The sequence below is a fragment of the Aphelocoma coerulescens genome, chromosome 30 (genome assembly GCF_041296385.1).
Source record: "Aphelocoma coerulescens isolate FSJ_1873_10779 chromosome 30, UR_Acoe_1.0, whole genome shotgun sequence".
NCBI lineage: Eukaryota > Metazoa > Chordata > Aves > Passeriformes > Corvidae > Aphelocoma > Aphelocoma coerulescens.
The window spans coordinates 1,911,607-1,926,283 of NC_091043.1; the positions used below are offsets into that span (position 1 = coordinate 1,911,607).

A 14,677-nucleotide genomic window follows, 5' to 3' on the forward strand; every position below is an offset into this window, starting at 1 on the left:
GCCTTGCCTGGGCTGTTAATGCAGCCTCTTAGCACCACATGACTTTGCCACCCTCTTCAGACCTTGGGCACGGCTGGTGCCACGGTCCCCTCTGGTGCCACGGTCCCCTCTGGCTCGTGGTGTGTCCCTGCTGCTGGAGGAGCCCTGCTCGTGCTGCTCCCTGCGCTCAACAATGCCGGTCCTACTCCCCAGCCAAAGAGAGACTAAAATCACTGCTTTGGGCAGCTCAGCATTTGAACAGGTTTAGCACTTACTCATCTCTATCACAGACAATTTAAAACCCACATACCTACACCATAAAGTCACCTCATCTACAGAGGTAAGGAAGCCTGAGCGAACAGAAGGTCGACTTTCAGGCGCACTGGGTTTTTAATTTCGTGGAAGCACTCACTTGCTCACAAGCCTCACTTGTCAAACTGGATTGTGCGATGCTATTGTCTTGCTGCTGTTAAAGAGGAAGCAGGGAGAAATTACTTAAGAAATCAGAAACAAGCTTGGGGCGCAGGCTTGGCACACAAACCAAGCAGGGTGGCACCTGCCCGCTTTGCCTGAATCCGTTTTCCTGACGGACAAAGGGGATCGCGACTCCGCTGCGGGGCGAGCCGGGCGCTCCGTGAGCAGCGCTGGAGCAGCACCGGTGCAGCGGTGGCCCCGCCCCGCCCATCCCGCCCATCCCATCCCACCCCGCCGCGGGCCGGGGCCGAGCTCTGGGGCGGGCGGGCCTTCGGGATGGTCGGGCAGCTCCGCGGGACGGGCGGGTGCGATGGAGCCGCCTGAGGGCTGGGACCCCTACAGGTGGCCGGCCCGGCGCACGCAGTGGCTGGTCAGCGCCCTCGCCTACCACTACGGGCTGGACCACGGCGTGGAGAACGAGATCGTCGTGCTGGCCGCCGGCCTGGACCAGTACCTGCAGGAGATCTTCCACCACCTGGACTGCGCCGGGGCGGGCCGCACGACGATCTCGTTCTCCACGCTGTGCCAGGTGCTGGGGCTGGAGGAGGCGGCGGACCCCGAGGAGTGCGCGGGGCTGTGGGACGGGCTCTCGGCCGAGCTCACCTTCCGCCAGTTCCACGCGCGGCTCTGCGGCCACTTCAGCACCCGCGTGGGCGGCGCGGGGCCGCGGCTGCCGCCAGGCCGGGAGAGCGAGCACATCAAGACCCAGATGCGCCTGCGCAGCCCCCGCCGCGCCGACCCCGTCAGCCGCGGAGCCGCGGGCAGCGCCGAGCGGCGGCCGCCGGGGCCCTGCTCCCGAGAGTGCTACGAGGAGATCGTGGCGCTGGAGCAGGCCGAGGACTGCATCGCCAAGCTGGAGGAGGAGAACGGCAGCCTGCGGGAGCTGGTGGAGGACACGCGGGCCGCCCTGCAGAGCAGCGACGCGCGGTGCCTGGCGCTGCAGGTGAGTCCGGGGCGGCTTCTGCACCGGCCTCCCGGAGGCGGCTCGGGTGGCCCCAAGTACTTCAGGAAAGATGCTGCTCTCGGAAAGTCAGTGTTAAAAACCCCTCCACCTCCAGACTGAGACCCAAGTTGCTCGTTCATCCTCGGCATTAACTTTTTAGCAAAGTTTAGTTGCAGGGAGGCTTTAAGGAGAAATGTATCTTCACCAGTGTGCCATTGGATGTAGCTATGGGACAGGCTGATGAGCACTCTGTTAAAAGTGTAGGGGAGTTCAGCTTAACAGACCCAAGCGTACAGAGCTGCTGCTTCTATTGCACTTTCAGTCAGGATGTGCTGATACCATATACTGGATATGCACCACTGCAGGCTTTTTCCTGAAGTGGGAAAGAACTTCTGGAGTCTTAGCTGTACAAGCACGTACAGTGCCTCAGTCATAAGTGCCTCAGAAACCTTAGAAGTACATTTTCTTCAGAGTGTGGTCACAAGATTTCAGTTCTGTGGGCAGGCTGATGAACAGTCTTGGGCTCCTCTGCAGAGCCCCATTAATTCTGGGGCTGGTTTCTGTTGGTTCTGCTGTACTGGCTTGAGTGAAACACATACACACTTAACAGCAGTTAAATTACTCTGCCATGAAATAGCGTGGGACAGGCAGGGCAGTGAAGGGCAGCATGGACCAGTTGTTCTGGCAGGTCTGATCAGGTCTGATTTGATACTAACACAGGACTCACAGAACTGCTCCATGTGTGACACTGCCACTTGCGTTAGCTGGCTGCTCCTCTTCACAACGTCCATCATGGCAGGTCAAAGCCACTTTTACCATTTTCATCTGAAAAGGGAAAGGAAATCTGAAGCAAACATGAAGTCACGAGTCTGAGGCCCCAGGAAGAATCAAAAGGACAAAGAGGAGAGCTCCAGAACACCCCCCAGCTGCTCCCTGCTCTCTTCTTCTGAACACAACTTCATGGGAAATATCTTTTTCAGCACACTACTTGACTTCTGAGTACAGACCACAGTAATGACATTAAAGCTATGCAGGAACTTGTGCAATAACATAATAGCGAGTAGTTTGAATACTATATGTATAGCTAGGTACTAAAAACTACTTTCCAGAGATCTTTTCCTTGTCTCTGTGTTTGGCAAAGGTCAAGTAGCTTTAGCTGCTGATCAACTGTATGTGATTCAAAAAAAACCCCAACAAAGCACGATCCAGCCATTTTCAGTCTTTATTAAAATGTCAGTTGCTTTAAAACACATCAATTTCTCCCTGCTTTCTGCTCCTGGTCATTACAGGTGGGACTGCAGAAGAGCCATGCCAGCCATAAAGAGGAGGGAACCTGTTTCGTAGGGAGGGAGAGACCATTAACACAGAAGCACTCCCAGACCAAGTGCCTCCAAAGTGTCCTGAAGGAAATGGAGCTCATCCGGAGCTCCAGGGATGGGCAGATTGAAGGAGCATTCAAGTTCAATCAGGAGCTGGAGAGGGAGCTGAAGAGCTCTCAGGAAGCTCTGGTCAGCCTGGAAGACTGCAACCGTAACCTGAAGAGGGAGCAGGGGGAGACGAGGAGGAAGGTGGAAGAGGCCAGACACGCCATCCTCAACAGTCTTGGCAAAGTGAAGGAGCTGGAAGAGAAAGCTAACGAGGTGCCACATCTGCAAATACACGTTCAGCAGCTGGAATCACAACTGCAGCACTACAGGTAGGTTGGAGTCCGTCAAAAAGCGCCTATAAAGTCACAGTGTTGGGACACAAGTCGGTCTGAGACTCTCTGGTTGTGGCTTATTAAACGTCTCCAAATACATCTTGTAAAATCTAGCCAGAGGGAAATTAGAAGCTGCTTGTCCATTTTATTGGGTTTCCTCTTATGGATCCCTATCCCTAAGAGAACTGGGAGCATTCAGTGGAAGGCAGGCCAAGGAAGGGTGGTGATCTACAGAGAGCTGAAGTTACTCCTCAAACACACAGCAACAGAACTCAACATGGCAGTGCTTCCAGAAAGCCCCAAAACAAATTCCTGACAGTCCTTCAGAAACCATTTCCAACACACTTATTTTGTCCACTGCATTTCCTGGTCATTAGGTCCCATCCCAAGCCAGCTGCAATCAGATGGCTGACACTCCATTTCATAAGAAAGTTCTTCAACATGTCCTAGGAACTGGGGAAAAGCACACAAGGACAACTTCTGGCCAGTGGTTTTAAACTCTGCTGTGACTTCATTGCTTCCTCACTGGCAGAATAGGTAATACTGAAAAGAGAGAAGCTGAAATGTTCCTAAACCCACAAAATAATATAGTGGGAATCTCAAACAAAGAATACATTACTCAACTAAGCCCCGCTTTTGTAACAGCATAAATAAATCTTTCCAGAAGCCAGAAAGTTGGTCATGAATTGAATAGTTCACTGCCTTTGTTGCTTTTTATCTCAAATGAAACTTGGACTCATAGATGATTATGAAGTGTTAGGCATTTCTGCCCAAGTTTAAGACTGACCTGTGGCATAAAATCTAGTTTCTGTTCTCGCTGACCCAAAGCAAAACCAGTATTTATTGATATATTTTTACTTGCACTACTAAATCTAGTATTTCAATGAATTGCCTCTTCTGAACTCCTTGTCTCTTCCTAAACTTACACTTCCTCTGTTTGCTTATAAGAAGAATTCATAGAGAGTTCTTTGTGGCATCATAGCTCTTGTACTGTTTTATAAAGTGAGGAAATTCTAAAAATAACCATTTTATCCAGTGTCTTTCTGTGAGCATTGTGTATGTTAATACTTGCATGGTTGCAGAAGATCAAAGAAGATAAAAGCATTTCTTTAAACATCTATAGGATTTAAAAAGCAGCGCGAGGGCACGTAATGTTCGAGATGACTGTCAGGGGTCTCTGGATGAATGATACAATTCCTGGTGCTGAAAGGGATCCCACAACTTTTCAGGTCTATCATGTCCTCCTTGGCACGAGCACCAGAGATTTACTATGAGCTCTTGTCCTGTGGAATTGCTTTTCCAAAATATGATGAAGGATAAAAAAGATCACCTGGAAACAGGCAGAGGTGAATGAGTTAAAGGCAGTAAGGAATGTCCACTGGCCTCGCAGAGCAGGGACTTTACGGGTTACGTCAAAACCAAGAGTGTGAGTTTCAAAATGTAAATTACATGTTCCTTGTGAGATAACCTTCATGTGTAATACTTATTTTTAAATTGCATGCTAATTTAAAGTGACTGTCAAGCTCAGGAATGGTGCTGAACTGACCATTTGGGAACTACACCCCTTTTTTAGCCCCCTGGCACATTTAGCAGAAGCCCAGGCTTTGAGATTCCCTGTTGGCCATAAAGCACCTCCCACTCCCCATCCATGTAAAACAGCTCTTGCTGTAAACAGTTTAACTCAGAGATGCATAATGGTAACTGGGACTTGCATGCCTGTGGTCATATTCCACAGCATATGGAATGCCATCATTCCACACATTCCCCGGGGTGGCACCAAGGTGCCCAAACTGGCAGAAAATAGTCAATCAGCAGTGCAGAGCTGTGTGTTAGGGTGGGGAAGGGGTTCAGCAGCAGCATGGCTGGCTCTGCCCCACACAGCCTGGCCTGTCCCAGCTTGTCCCGCTCCTTTGCTTGCTCACACTGGTGCTAAGGCAGCACAAGCTCCTCCTGCTCAGAGAAATTCACCTTCTCCTGATGCGCAGGAGTCCACATCCACGGCTGTAGCTCGGGTGAGGTGCTGGGAGTGCTTGGTGAGGGGAAGAGATGGCTTGGCTGAGGTGTGGAGAGGGAGGGACAGCTGGGAACCCAGCGGGTTCTGACTGTCACTTGCCAAGGGTGTCACTTGTCCTCTTAGTTCAAGTCAGTCTGTGTTTCAGTCACTACTCCAGTGAGCAGTTTTCTCCCTTGCCAGGTGCCACACAGAGTTTGTGAGCAGGCTCTGGGCTTGGCAAGAGCTAGTGCTGCAAGGTAGTGGTGGAGAGAAACGGGGGGGATTTGGGTGTTCTGCAGAAAGCATTCACAACTGCACATATGTCGCCCAAGAATTCACCTTAAGTGGCTTGCTGAGCCACAGCCTTCCTCCAGCTGAAGTCACATTTCTTCCAGAGAGGATCATCTTCAAGAGTGAGTCCGATCTAGGAGCTTTACACACTGCTCCTGTTTATAGTTTCATATTTATAAAGGAAATGATTTCTTCTTTTAGGTTCAGACTTTAAAAGCTCTTTCAGCATCTAAATCCCTCTTCTAGACCTCCATCTGATACCTACTTGCTCTCATTTAGATCTGGAATTACAACCATGACCTTAAGTTATAATCCCTAATGCAGGAAACAACACAGTTTGCATTTCTTCAGGAAAGTGTTTAAGTACCTGCAAGTGATTACATGTTGTCCTTAATTGGAGTATGTAATTATAATCACCTATTCCTGATTTCATATTCCGGATTCATATTCCTGTGAATCTGTATGGCTTAAACATGAACTTCTTCTGAGTGCACAGGTTCCTGTGCCAGGGTTTGAAATGTCCCTGTCACAGCGTTAGGTTCCTAACCCGGCCTAGTTGACCAAACAGTTCATAGTTCTTGTCTTCAGGTGCACATCCAAATCTTCCTACTCTAATGAGTGTGTCAGGTTTCTGTCCCCTTTCCTCCCCATGAGACATCGGGACTATCTTTCAGCTTTTATTTTTTAATCCCTGTCAAGTTAGTGAGTCAGCTGAACTTTAAAGGTAAATTTCAATAAATTTCTTACTGAAAAGCTTGAGTTCAGAGGAAAAAGACATCACAAGAAATGATGTATTTATCATTGGTATTATATAAAATGTGTGTCATTCCCAGGGCCTGATTACAGGAGAGTTTAGGAAGTCGAGCAAATCCCATTTTTCTGCAGTGCTGCCCAGGGAGGTATTCCCAGAGGACAAATCATTAACCACTATTCCCTAAACTCCCCTTTTTTCCCCCCACTAAGTTTTGCTCCAGCACAAGGTGACACCATCCATGTATTCTAATATCGTCCTATGATTTCTAAGTATTGTTTGTAAAAATACCACACATTAAAATGTTACTACAGTAAAAATGTCCCATCTACTGCTTCTTTTTATCCATTGAGCCATTTGCCCTGTCAGAAAAGGAGATTAGATTGGTTTGACATGAATTGTTCTTGCCAAATAGAAGTTGGCTCTGTTTTCTGGACTACACTGGAGGTGGCTTAGAAATTGATTACTTAATAATATTCTTTTTCTCTTAGCATTGGAGGGAACAGAACAATTTAACAAGGATTTTTTTTTTTGGATCCCAGTGTAACAAATAAAAAGAAAGGTCATCTAGAATCGAAATAAACTTTGTAATAGAGAATGTTCACAGAGGGTTTATGTTGCTGCATTAGTCAGCAGCACAGTAATTACATAGGTCAGTGAAGGGGGTCATAAAATACCAAAAATGCTTCCCATGTGCATGGTCTGTCTCCCAAATTACTTAATTACCCATCAGCATTTATATGTGTTAATGGGTAGGAATCCTTCTGGCATGGAATGCAGAGAGGCTTGTTTCAGCCCCTCGTATTCTCCTGTAAGTATGAAGATTCAGGCCTCTAGCATCATTTTCTCCATTTATTTATTTATTTCATCAGTGTCAGTTTGTCTAAGAAGTTATGCTTTAGGTTATCCTATACTGGAAGCAGTTCCGTTTTTCTTCTCTTTCAGGAGACAGTGCCCTGATCTTTTCAGTAATTCCTCAGGTTATCATTCACTCTGTAAAATACAACAAGATGGACCAAACAGGTCCAAATCAGTAATCCAAGAACAGGAGGGGAATATTGAAATACTCCCAACTAGTACAGGATCAGCTCCGTTAAGTGAAGAATAAAAAGCCCTAGGAAGGAAACACTAATGCACAAAAGAAGGTGTCTGTAGTAGGTTATTTCCAGTCAGAATGGTAATGTTTTAGATTTAGGCACCCTAGAACTGTTCTTCTACTTTAAGAATTAGACAATAAAGAAAATCCGGACAATTTCTGCTTGACTACTGTCATCAATACCAACTCCTTGCTGTTGTGAGGTGAGGGACATCTTGGCAATTTGTTCCAGGTGGCACAAAATTTGAGTGGGAGCTGTGGGTGTGTGTGTGCTGGACCACACCGAAGGCTGGACAGACCTGCAGCTGGTAAAGACAGGGAGCAGGGACTGATGTCAATCAGTAGGAATGATGGCACTCAGGGAACTGAGCTCACAGAGAGTGAAATGAACTATTAATTGCAGAGGCTCATCTGCAAAAGCACTCAGATTCTTCTGGATGAACTGATGTCATCGCATTTTATTTTCTAACTTTGCTGTAGCTGATACTGTTTGCTGCTGAAGAGTGTGGGAAGTTTTTTATTACAGAGAACGCTGCCAAAAACCACCGAGCCTCACATTTTTGAAGAAGTTAGCAGTAGCAGGCAAATATATTCCCATCAGATGAAGCTTAAACTACTTGTGGGCCTTTAGCCATAGAAGAACCGTAAGCTAAGCAAGCAAATCAGATTACTCTCATTGGGAACACTTGAAAAGAGCATTTTGATTTCACAAGAAGGGATAGTGGAGGGTATTGTTATTTATGTGTGAGGAAGGAGACAACTCTTAGATAAATTAAAAATTAAAATAATTTATTGGAAACAGAAAAATTTAAAAATTACAAAAATTAGAAAAATATACAAATTTGGGATCCTATGGCTCGATAGATGGCATGCCCCAGGAGTGCAGGGATCTGAGATCTTCTGGCTGAGACAGCATTGGACCTCAGGTAGAGAAAAAGGACTTGCAGTGCTGAGCTGACTTGGGGCTGGTCCAAAAGTCAGAAAAAAATTATTCAAGGCTCCTTAATAGGAGTAAGGCTTTTAATGCCCAGCACTCACACCCATCCACAGCTAGCATGCACACCACTCCTTCTGACCTTCCTGAGGCTTGTCTTACTTTTTATAGTTCCTTTGCTCCGCCCCAGCCCGCCCACAGCCCGCCCCTTCAGTTTAAAGTGATTGGTGCTTTCCCTTTGAGAGACATCTCAGCCCACCAATGGCTCCTCATTGTCAGAGGGGTGGTATCAGTTGAGATAAGGGCGGTAAAATGCCCTCCTTAAAATTCAGGTTGCCATGGAGCTTGCCTGCCGGCTAAGGGCTGAGGGGCTAAAAATAGCTGGTGGCTGCTAGAAACTGGGGTTTTTGGAGTTGGGCTTTGAGTTAGGGTGCCAAGTAAAAACTGTTAAAAAAATATTAAAATACATCCAACACATCTTAAAACACTAGTAAAAGTAGACAATAAACATAGGAAAGAGAAATCTTCTGCTGTACAAGTGGTTTAAAGTTTGAGAAAGGGACATACCTTGGGGATTTTTAAAACGGAGGATTTTTAACTTGGAATAGTACAACTCTCTTAAGAAACGACTTTGAACAACTGAAAACATTGATAATGGGACTTGATTTTTGTACCTGGGCTGATGGGTTAATTTTAACATTCAATTTAAAAATACTGAACTCAGAATTAATTGATTAAAACACTTAATATGCAAAGACCAAACACAATTAGGGATTTCATGTATGACATTATGGTAGAGAGAACTGTACAGAGCAATTTAAACACATTAATTCTGCATTGTAGAAAATGTATGGCACCTCTTTCTGTGGAAGAGCTACTTTGATTTCAAACACAAGAGTCTTGCAAAACTTCCCATGATAATAGCAAAACCTTCACTTCAAATCCGTTCACATAACTGCAAGTTCATTTATCCCCAAGGAACCTGTGTGCTTCGACACTGGAAGCGTAGCCACTTCCCTGGCCTTTTTCCTGGGCTTTTCCTTCCACAGTGTTTATTCTTGGGAGGCTTTCCCCGGCTTCTCACTGAATCCCCCTTTCATCTGGCTGCCCGTGTTTGCTGTGCAGGGAGTGAATCAGCGGGAGCACCATGGCAGTGCCACACACAGGGACACCCCCGTCTGCCCCGTCCTGCTCTGTTTGCTGGCCCTGCTGGAGCTGTCCCTCAGCAGCCCCCAGCACATCCCCTCCTGGGGATGGAGGATGAGAGTGCCCTGCAAGCCCTGCTGCAGCAGTGACAAAGCCACAGCCCTAAGTTTGAAGCACAGCACTGTCAGCTTGAAGCCAAGCTCTGAGTACAGTATTTTCACTCTCCTGGAGCTGGTAGGTCTGAGGGGCACTGCTTGGCACAAAATTACACGAGGCAGAAATAGGAGCAATTAGAGCAGAGCCAAGGCTTGTGAAAATTGCCAAAGAGGAGGTTTTGCTACCCATTTCTGTGCTTGGAAGGGTGGCAAACAGGCAAGGGTGGCATTTCCAGCGAGGGTACACCTGAGTTTTGTGGGGCATCACTCTGTTGTCACCCGTGAGCCCCCCTGTCGCTACTGAATGACGTTAATAAATCAAATCTCAAACTACCACTTTAAGATACAAAAAGGAAATAAAATTAAATACTTCACTTGGCTTTCATGTTGAAGAGGCAGTTTCCTTAGTTGCAAATTATTTTTTGCTCAGATTTCTAATTCAACCAACCAACCAACCAAAAAAAGGAATATATTCAAACTGTTATAAGCAAAAGTTAGGAGAGAAGCTGGTCCTTAGTGTGAAAGGTCTGTGTTTCCATTAATGAATGTACATGGCTCTGCTTAATTTCCAATGCTGTCTCTGTCAGCAGAGAAGAAAAGAATAAGAAAATCAAGACAAAGAACGTTCTTAGTTTATTTTGTCAGTAAAACTGTGTCTCTACTGCTGGAGCCCTGGCTGGGATGTGACAGGTTTTTCAGAAGTCTTCCAGCTGTGAAATATTCCCACCACTGGCAGGATATTCCTGGGTAAATGTACTGACTTTGAACAATAGACCTTTCAGTGCAGCCAGGGATTGGTATCTCTCAGAAAAGCTGTGATTAATCTCTCTGCAGCAGAATTATACACCAGGTTTGTTCAGCCAGGGATTGGTATCTCTCAGAAAAGCTGTGATTAATCTCTCTGCAGCAGAATTATACACCAGGTTTGTTCAGCCAGGGATTGGTATCTCTCAGAAAAGCTGTGATTAATCTCTCTGCAGCAGAATTATACACCAGGTTTGTTCCTGTGCTGTCAATCTCACACTCGCTGCTTTCCTCCCTCTCTCCTTGTTCCCTGCCTGCTTTGCTCTCTTTGGTTTGGGGATCTTTGTTCATCGGGATTTGCAGTTTCCAAAGGATGCTTCAAATGCATTTAAACATAGGAAACTTGAAAATTAAATAAGTGTAAAGCTTTTTAGGTAAATACTACTATGTGGGATATGAATGATCTAAGTTTTGATTTCACATCAAAACCCCATCATTAAGGATCTAAGATCCTGAGAGTTTAGACCTGTACAGTTTAGAAATTTGAGGAACTGTCAGTCCCTAAGGCTTGGCACTTGTTTTGAAGTATTACAAGTAATTTATGTTGAAATTGCAGTTCTCCAGCCTTACCAGTTAAGGCCCTGCTTCTGCAAGCAGCAATGTCTTGCATCAAACAAGTATTTTCTCCTAGGTAGGGTGCACCTTGCTTATAATCTAAATTACCTCTATATCAAAATGATGTTGTTTTTAGAACAGAAGATGATTAATGCTGGAAAGGCAGCAATTATTTCTTCCCCTTCCAAGCAGAGGGAGCTTTCCTGTGGCAGGTTCCCATGGACCAGCTAAATTGATGGATCTCTGTTTCCTGAGCGAACATGACGCACGGAGCAGCAATCACCGGGAAGTAATTGACGGTTTGCTGTCTCATGTCCTCAAGCCAAACCTTTAATTCTATTAATCCACATTTACCTGTCATCATATGCCGGAAACAAACAGCAAATAACCCCTAAAGAAAGCAATGACTCCACGGGCAGAGCCCACAAAGACACCCCGAGCCCTCCTGCTTATCTGGTCAGTGCCTGGAAGGCTGAGCTGAATTCTTCCCTCCCTAAAGAAAGAAAAGGCCGTGGAGAGCAGAGGGGGGAGAAGGAGCGGTTCTGCTCGTTACCATGAAAAAGGAGCTGTCAAAGCATCACCTTCTTTCATCCTTCCTGCCTCGCCAGCCTTTTTCTGACCCGGAGAACGAGAGCTCAAATCAAAGCGTGCGGGCGAGCGCTGGAGCTGCGCAGAGCAAAGGCGGGGCGCGGGGATGGGACGGGGCCCGGCAGGCACAGCTCAGCTCGGCTTCCCTCCATTCACGGGGCAGAGGCCGGTGCACACACAACCCCTCCTTCTTCCAGCCCTGACCCTGCCGGGGAGGCTCCTGCGTGGAGAACACGAGCAGCCAGGTGCGGATGCCGCCTGTGCTCCGGGGCAGCAGCAGCAGCACGGCGTGTCCTTGTCATGGGCACCCGAATGTCCTCGGGCAGCTGCAGAAAGGCTCAAAGCAAAGTTTAAATGCTGGCACAAGAAGGGCGAATTTTAACCGAGTCCTGTGTTGTAACAGCTCACAGTGGGCAAGGCGAATGTGAGCTGGGAGAGCTGCTGAGGTACAGAAGGAAAATCGGGAACTGCATTGTTTTTAAAGGCAGGTTTATCAACCACCCATCAGCTCAACATGCAGAGACCCGAGTTCACTTCCAGGGGTTTATTATTTTTGGTGAGGTTAAGCAAACCCATGCTTTTGAATTTTGGTTTGCCTTTTAATCAAGCTTAGAATGAAGCGACTTTTCAGTGACGAAAGTCCTCCCAGGACCCTGGGAACACATGCTGCCTTGCCAAGCTTTATAAAAATGCTTTATTTTTTCCATTACTTTATAAGTGAAACTGTAAACCCATGATCTGGCCCAGAATATAATAACAAAAAAGTGCCAGGTCAGAGGTGAGTGCTACAAAACAGGTGTAAAAAAGCTTAGATTGTGCATCCTTAAATTTAAAGGGCTTCCCCTCCCTCCTCGATTAAACAAATGCATGCTGCACACACTGGTAATGTACTTAGTGGGTGAAATACATTGTAAATGAATTACAGATTTTATACTTTAAAAGATTAGTTTGTGCTTAAAAAGCTGTACCCTGTCTGATGTTAAACCCCAGTCCCACCCCATTTTTTTCAAGGCAAACACTTACTGATGGCTCCCCTCTTTTCCTGGGCATGCCACTGGAGGAGGTCCAAGTCCAGATGATCCCGCTGAAAGAAAGGTGCCCGCAGCCCAGGGACCCTCAGCGTGGGCTCCCCCAGCCCCTCAGGGCCTCGCCACTGGTCACAGCAGCGCCGTGCCTGGCTCCTGCCTGCCCGCACCGTGGGCATCCACGGCTGCTCCCGGACATGGAGCTCAGCCAGTGCTGGTGCCGTGTGGGCTTTGCTGGTGGTACCACCTGGACACTGCTGTGCCAGCTCTGTCCCTCTTTATTCATACAAAAGAGCTGATCCGGGAAGCTCTCAGTCGAGGTTCAGTTGAGCAATTCCAAGTCATTTTCTGGCAGAAATGGGTGGCCAGGCTTGCCATTAGCACAAGCAAACAGTGATATCCCTGACAGCAACCTCCTCCTGTCCCCTTCTGGTCACTGGGAACACGTGTTGTGGTGCCGGCTGCCTCTGCGGGAGCAATGGGGAGCGTGAGCCCGTGCTGTGCACCACTGCTGAGCTGGCAGCACGTTGGATACGGCCAGGACGTTCTCTGTTTCCCCAGAGCTGGGGCCTACAGGCACCTTGCCGCCCCTGGGCCCAGGCTGTGCCACCAACAAAGCCCAGAGGGCCGGGAGGAGAGCCCGGGGGCAGCGCAGCTGCTCGGGCAGGGGCTCCTTGGAGGGACACGGGCCAAAGCCATCCCTGCAGCAGCAGCTGCCACCACAACCCTCCCTGCCCCGCGACAGCTCCCGCAGCCCAGGGGGACAGACTTTTGTCAGAAAGTCTACAGCCAGCAAGGAGATTGTCCCAGTTATTGTGCGCTGCTTTTCTGCTCTGCAGCTGGTCCCAGAAACATCTGTCAGACTGCTGTAAAGGCCCCAGTATGGTCTGATAGCTCCTCTGCTTTTCCAGTCTGCAATCAGAAAGCTTGCAACAAATCCACCAATAAATTCCATGTTACCTCTCTGAATTGCACACTGCAGTTTCCTCCATTTATTTGCAATACCTGGAGGTTCCTGTATATAGTAATGGTCTTGAGGATCTCTGATTCTTTTCAGTGTTTTTGGTTTTTTTTATATTGAGACAAACAAAATAGCCTTATTGTTTTTAGTTTTAGCAGGTCTAGTTTTTTCCTTAGCGTGAGGGTTTACTTATAAATCCACAGGTAAACTTATTTTTATTTAGTTTTTTTTGTTCCCCAAGCAATTATTTTGTCAATCTGTTATTTACTTCTTAGTTAATGTTCCATATATGAACAATTTTGACTCTGTTTTTATAGGAATATAGAGATCTCAGAAAGCTGTATTTTTAATTTTGATGACATTCTCCCTCCCCACTCCCAGCTTTTACTATGATCCTTTTTGAAACATCTCTGACGATAGGTGGAGTTACTTGGGAAATGCTTGGCTTAACCTGGGTAATGGATTATTATTTTTAGCGCTATAAACATACATTGCTTCAAGCTTCACAGCCACAGTCCCGATTTGTTGCTCACTGCATGGATGCCTGTCTGAGTTAAAACAATGTTTTTGAGGCAGCTGAAGAGCTTAGACCTCAGAGATTAAAGTTCCTGGGAGGAGGAGGAAGAAAGGATAAAATCCTGTTTCAAAGGCTGTTTCTTCATTTCTAGTATGCCGGAAGTATGGTATACTACACCTGCCTTCAAATATCATTTAATTATGGAAAAACTCTCTACAGTGCCAGACACCAGGACATATTACTCAACACTTTGCCTCACAATGTATCAGCCTTAATTACAGTGAGAGGTAGGTCTTAATTACAGTCCGATTAGAGCCAATCAGCATTGTATGAATGGCAAGGAGAATTTGCACGTGAACAGATGAATATGTCCCACTCAATAATGAACAAAATTTGCCTTTACTTGGAAGAAAGTAGACATGGAGCAGTGCAGTATCTGGGTTTTATCCAGCAATAAACAGGGTGAGAAGCTGTAACAACTTACCTGTTTTACAGAGCACAAGTACTGATACAGCCCATAGTGCACCCACATGAAGGGATCTTCAGGACATTCCTTTATTTCTTAGCAAGGAATGGGCAGCAAAATGCTGGCCTTTTTCCATTTGTCTGAACTGGAAGCCGTGCTCCTCTCCTGTTTCTCCTTGAGCACACTGTCTGTTACTTGCAGGCTTCACTCAGTCCTCTCTCAGCCCATCACTAAATGGCACAACTGCCAAAAAACAGGTGCCAGCATCATTACCCAGCATTAATCCAGCACTGCTCTGAT

General features: G+C 46.8%; 1 protein-coding gene across 1 annotated transcript; it reads left to right on the plus strand.

Annotated features, from left to right (window-relative positions):
* Positions 1-748: 748 nt before the first annotated feature.
* On the plus strand, positions 749-3,096 carry LOC138100244 (EF-hand and coiled-coil domain-containing protein 1-like). The gene is made up of 2 exons (XM_068998024.1): positions 749-1,396; positions 2,686-3,096. Exons 1-2 carry the CDS (start codon positions 764-766, stop codon positions 3,094-3,096), a joined length of 1,044 nt encoding a protein of 347 aa, XP_068854125.1. The 5' UTR covers positions 749-763.
* The last annotated feature ends 11,581 nt before the right edge of the window (positions 3,097-14,677 follow it).

Coding starts and splice junctions, on each gene's coding strand:
- LOC138100244 (XM_068998024.1), top strand. CDS start 764: ATGGAGCCGCCTGAGGGCTGGGACCCCTACAGGTGGCCGGCCCGGCGC. Junction 1,397..2,685: donor CGCGGTGCCTGGCGCTGCAG/GTGAGTCCGGGG, acceptor TGGTCATTACAG/GTGGGACTGCAGAAGAGCCA.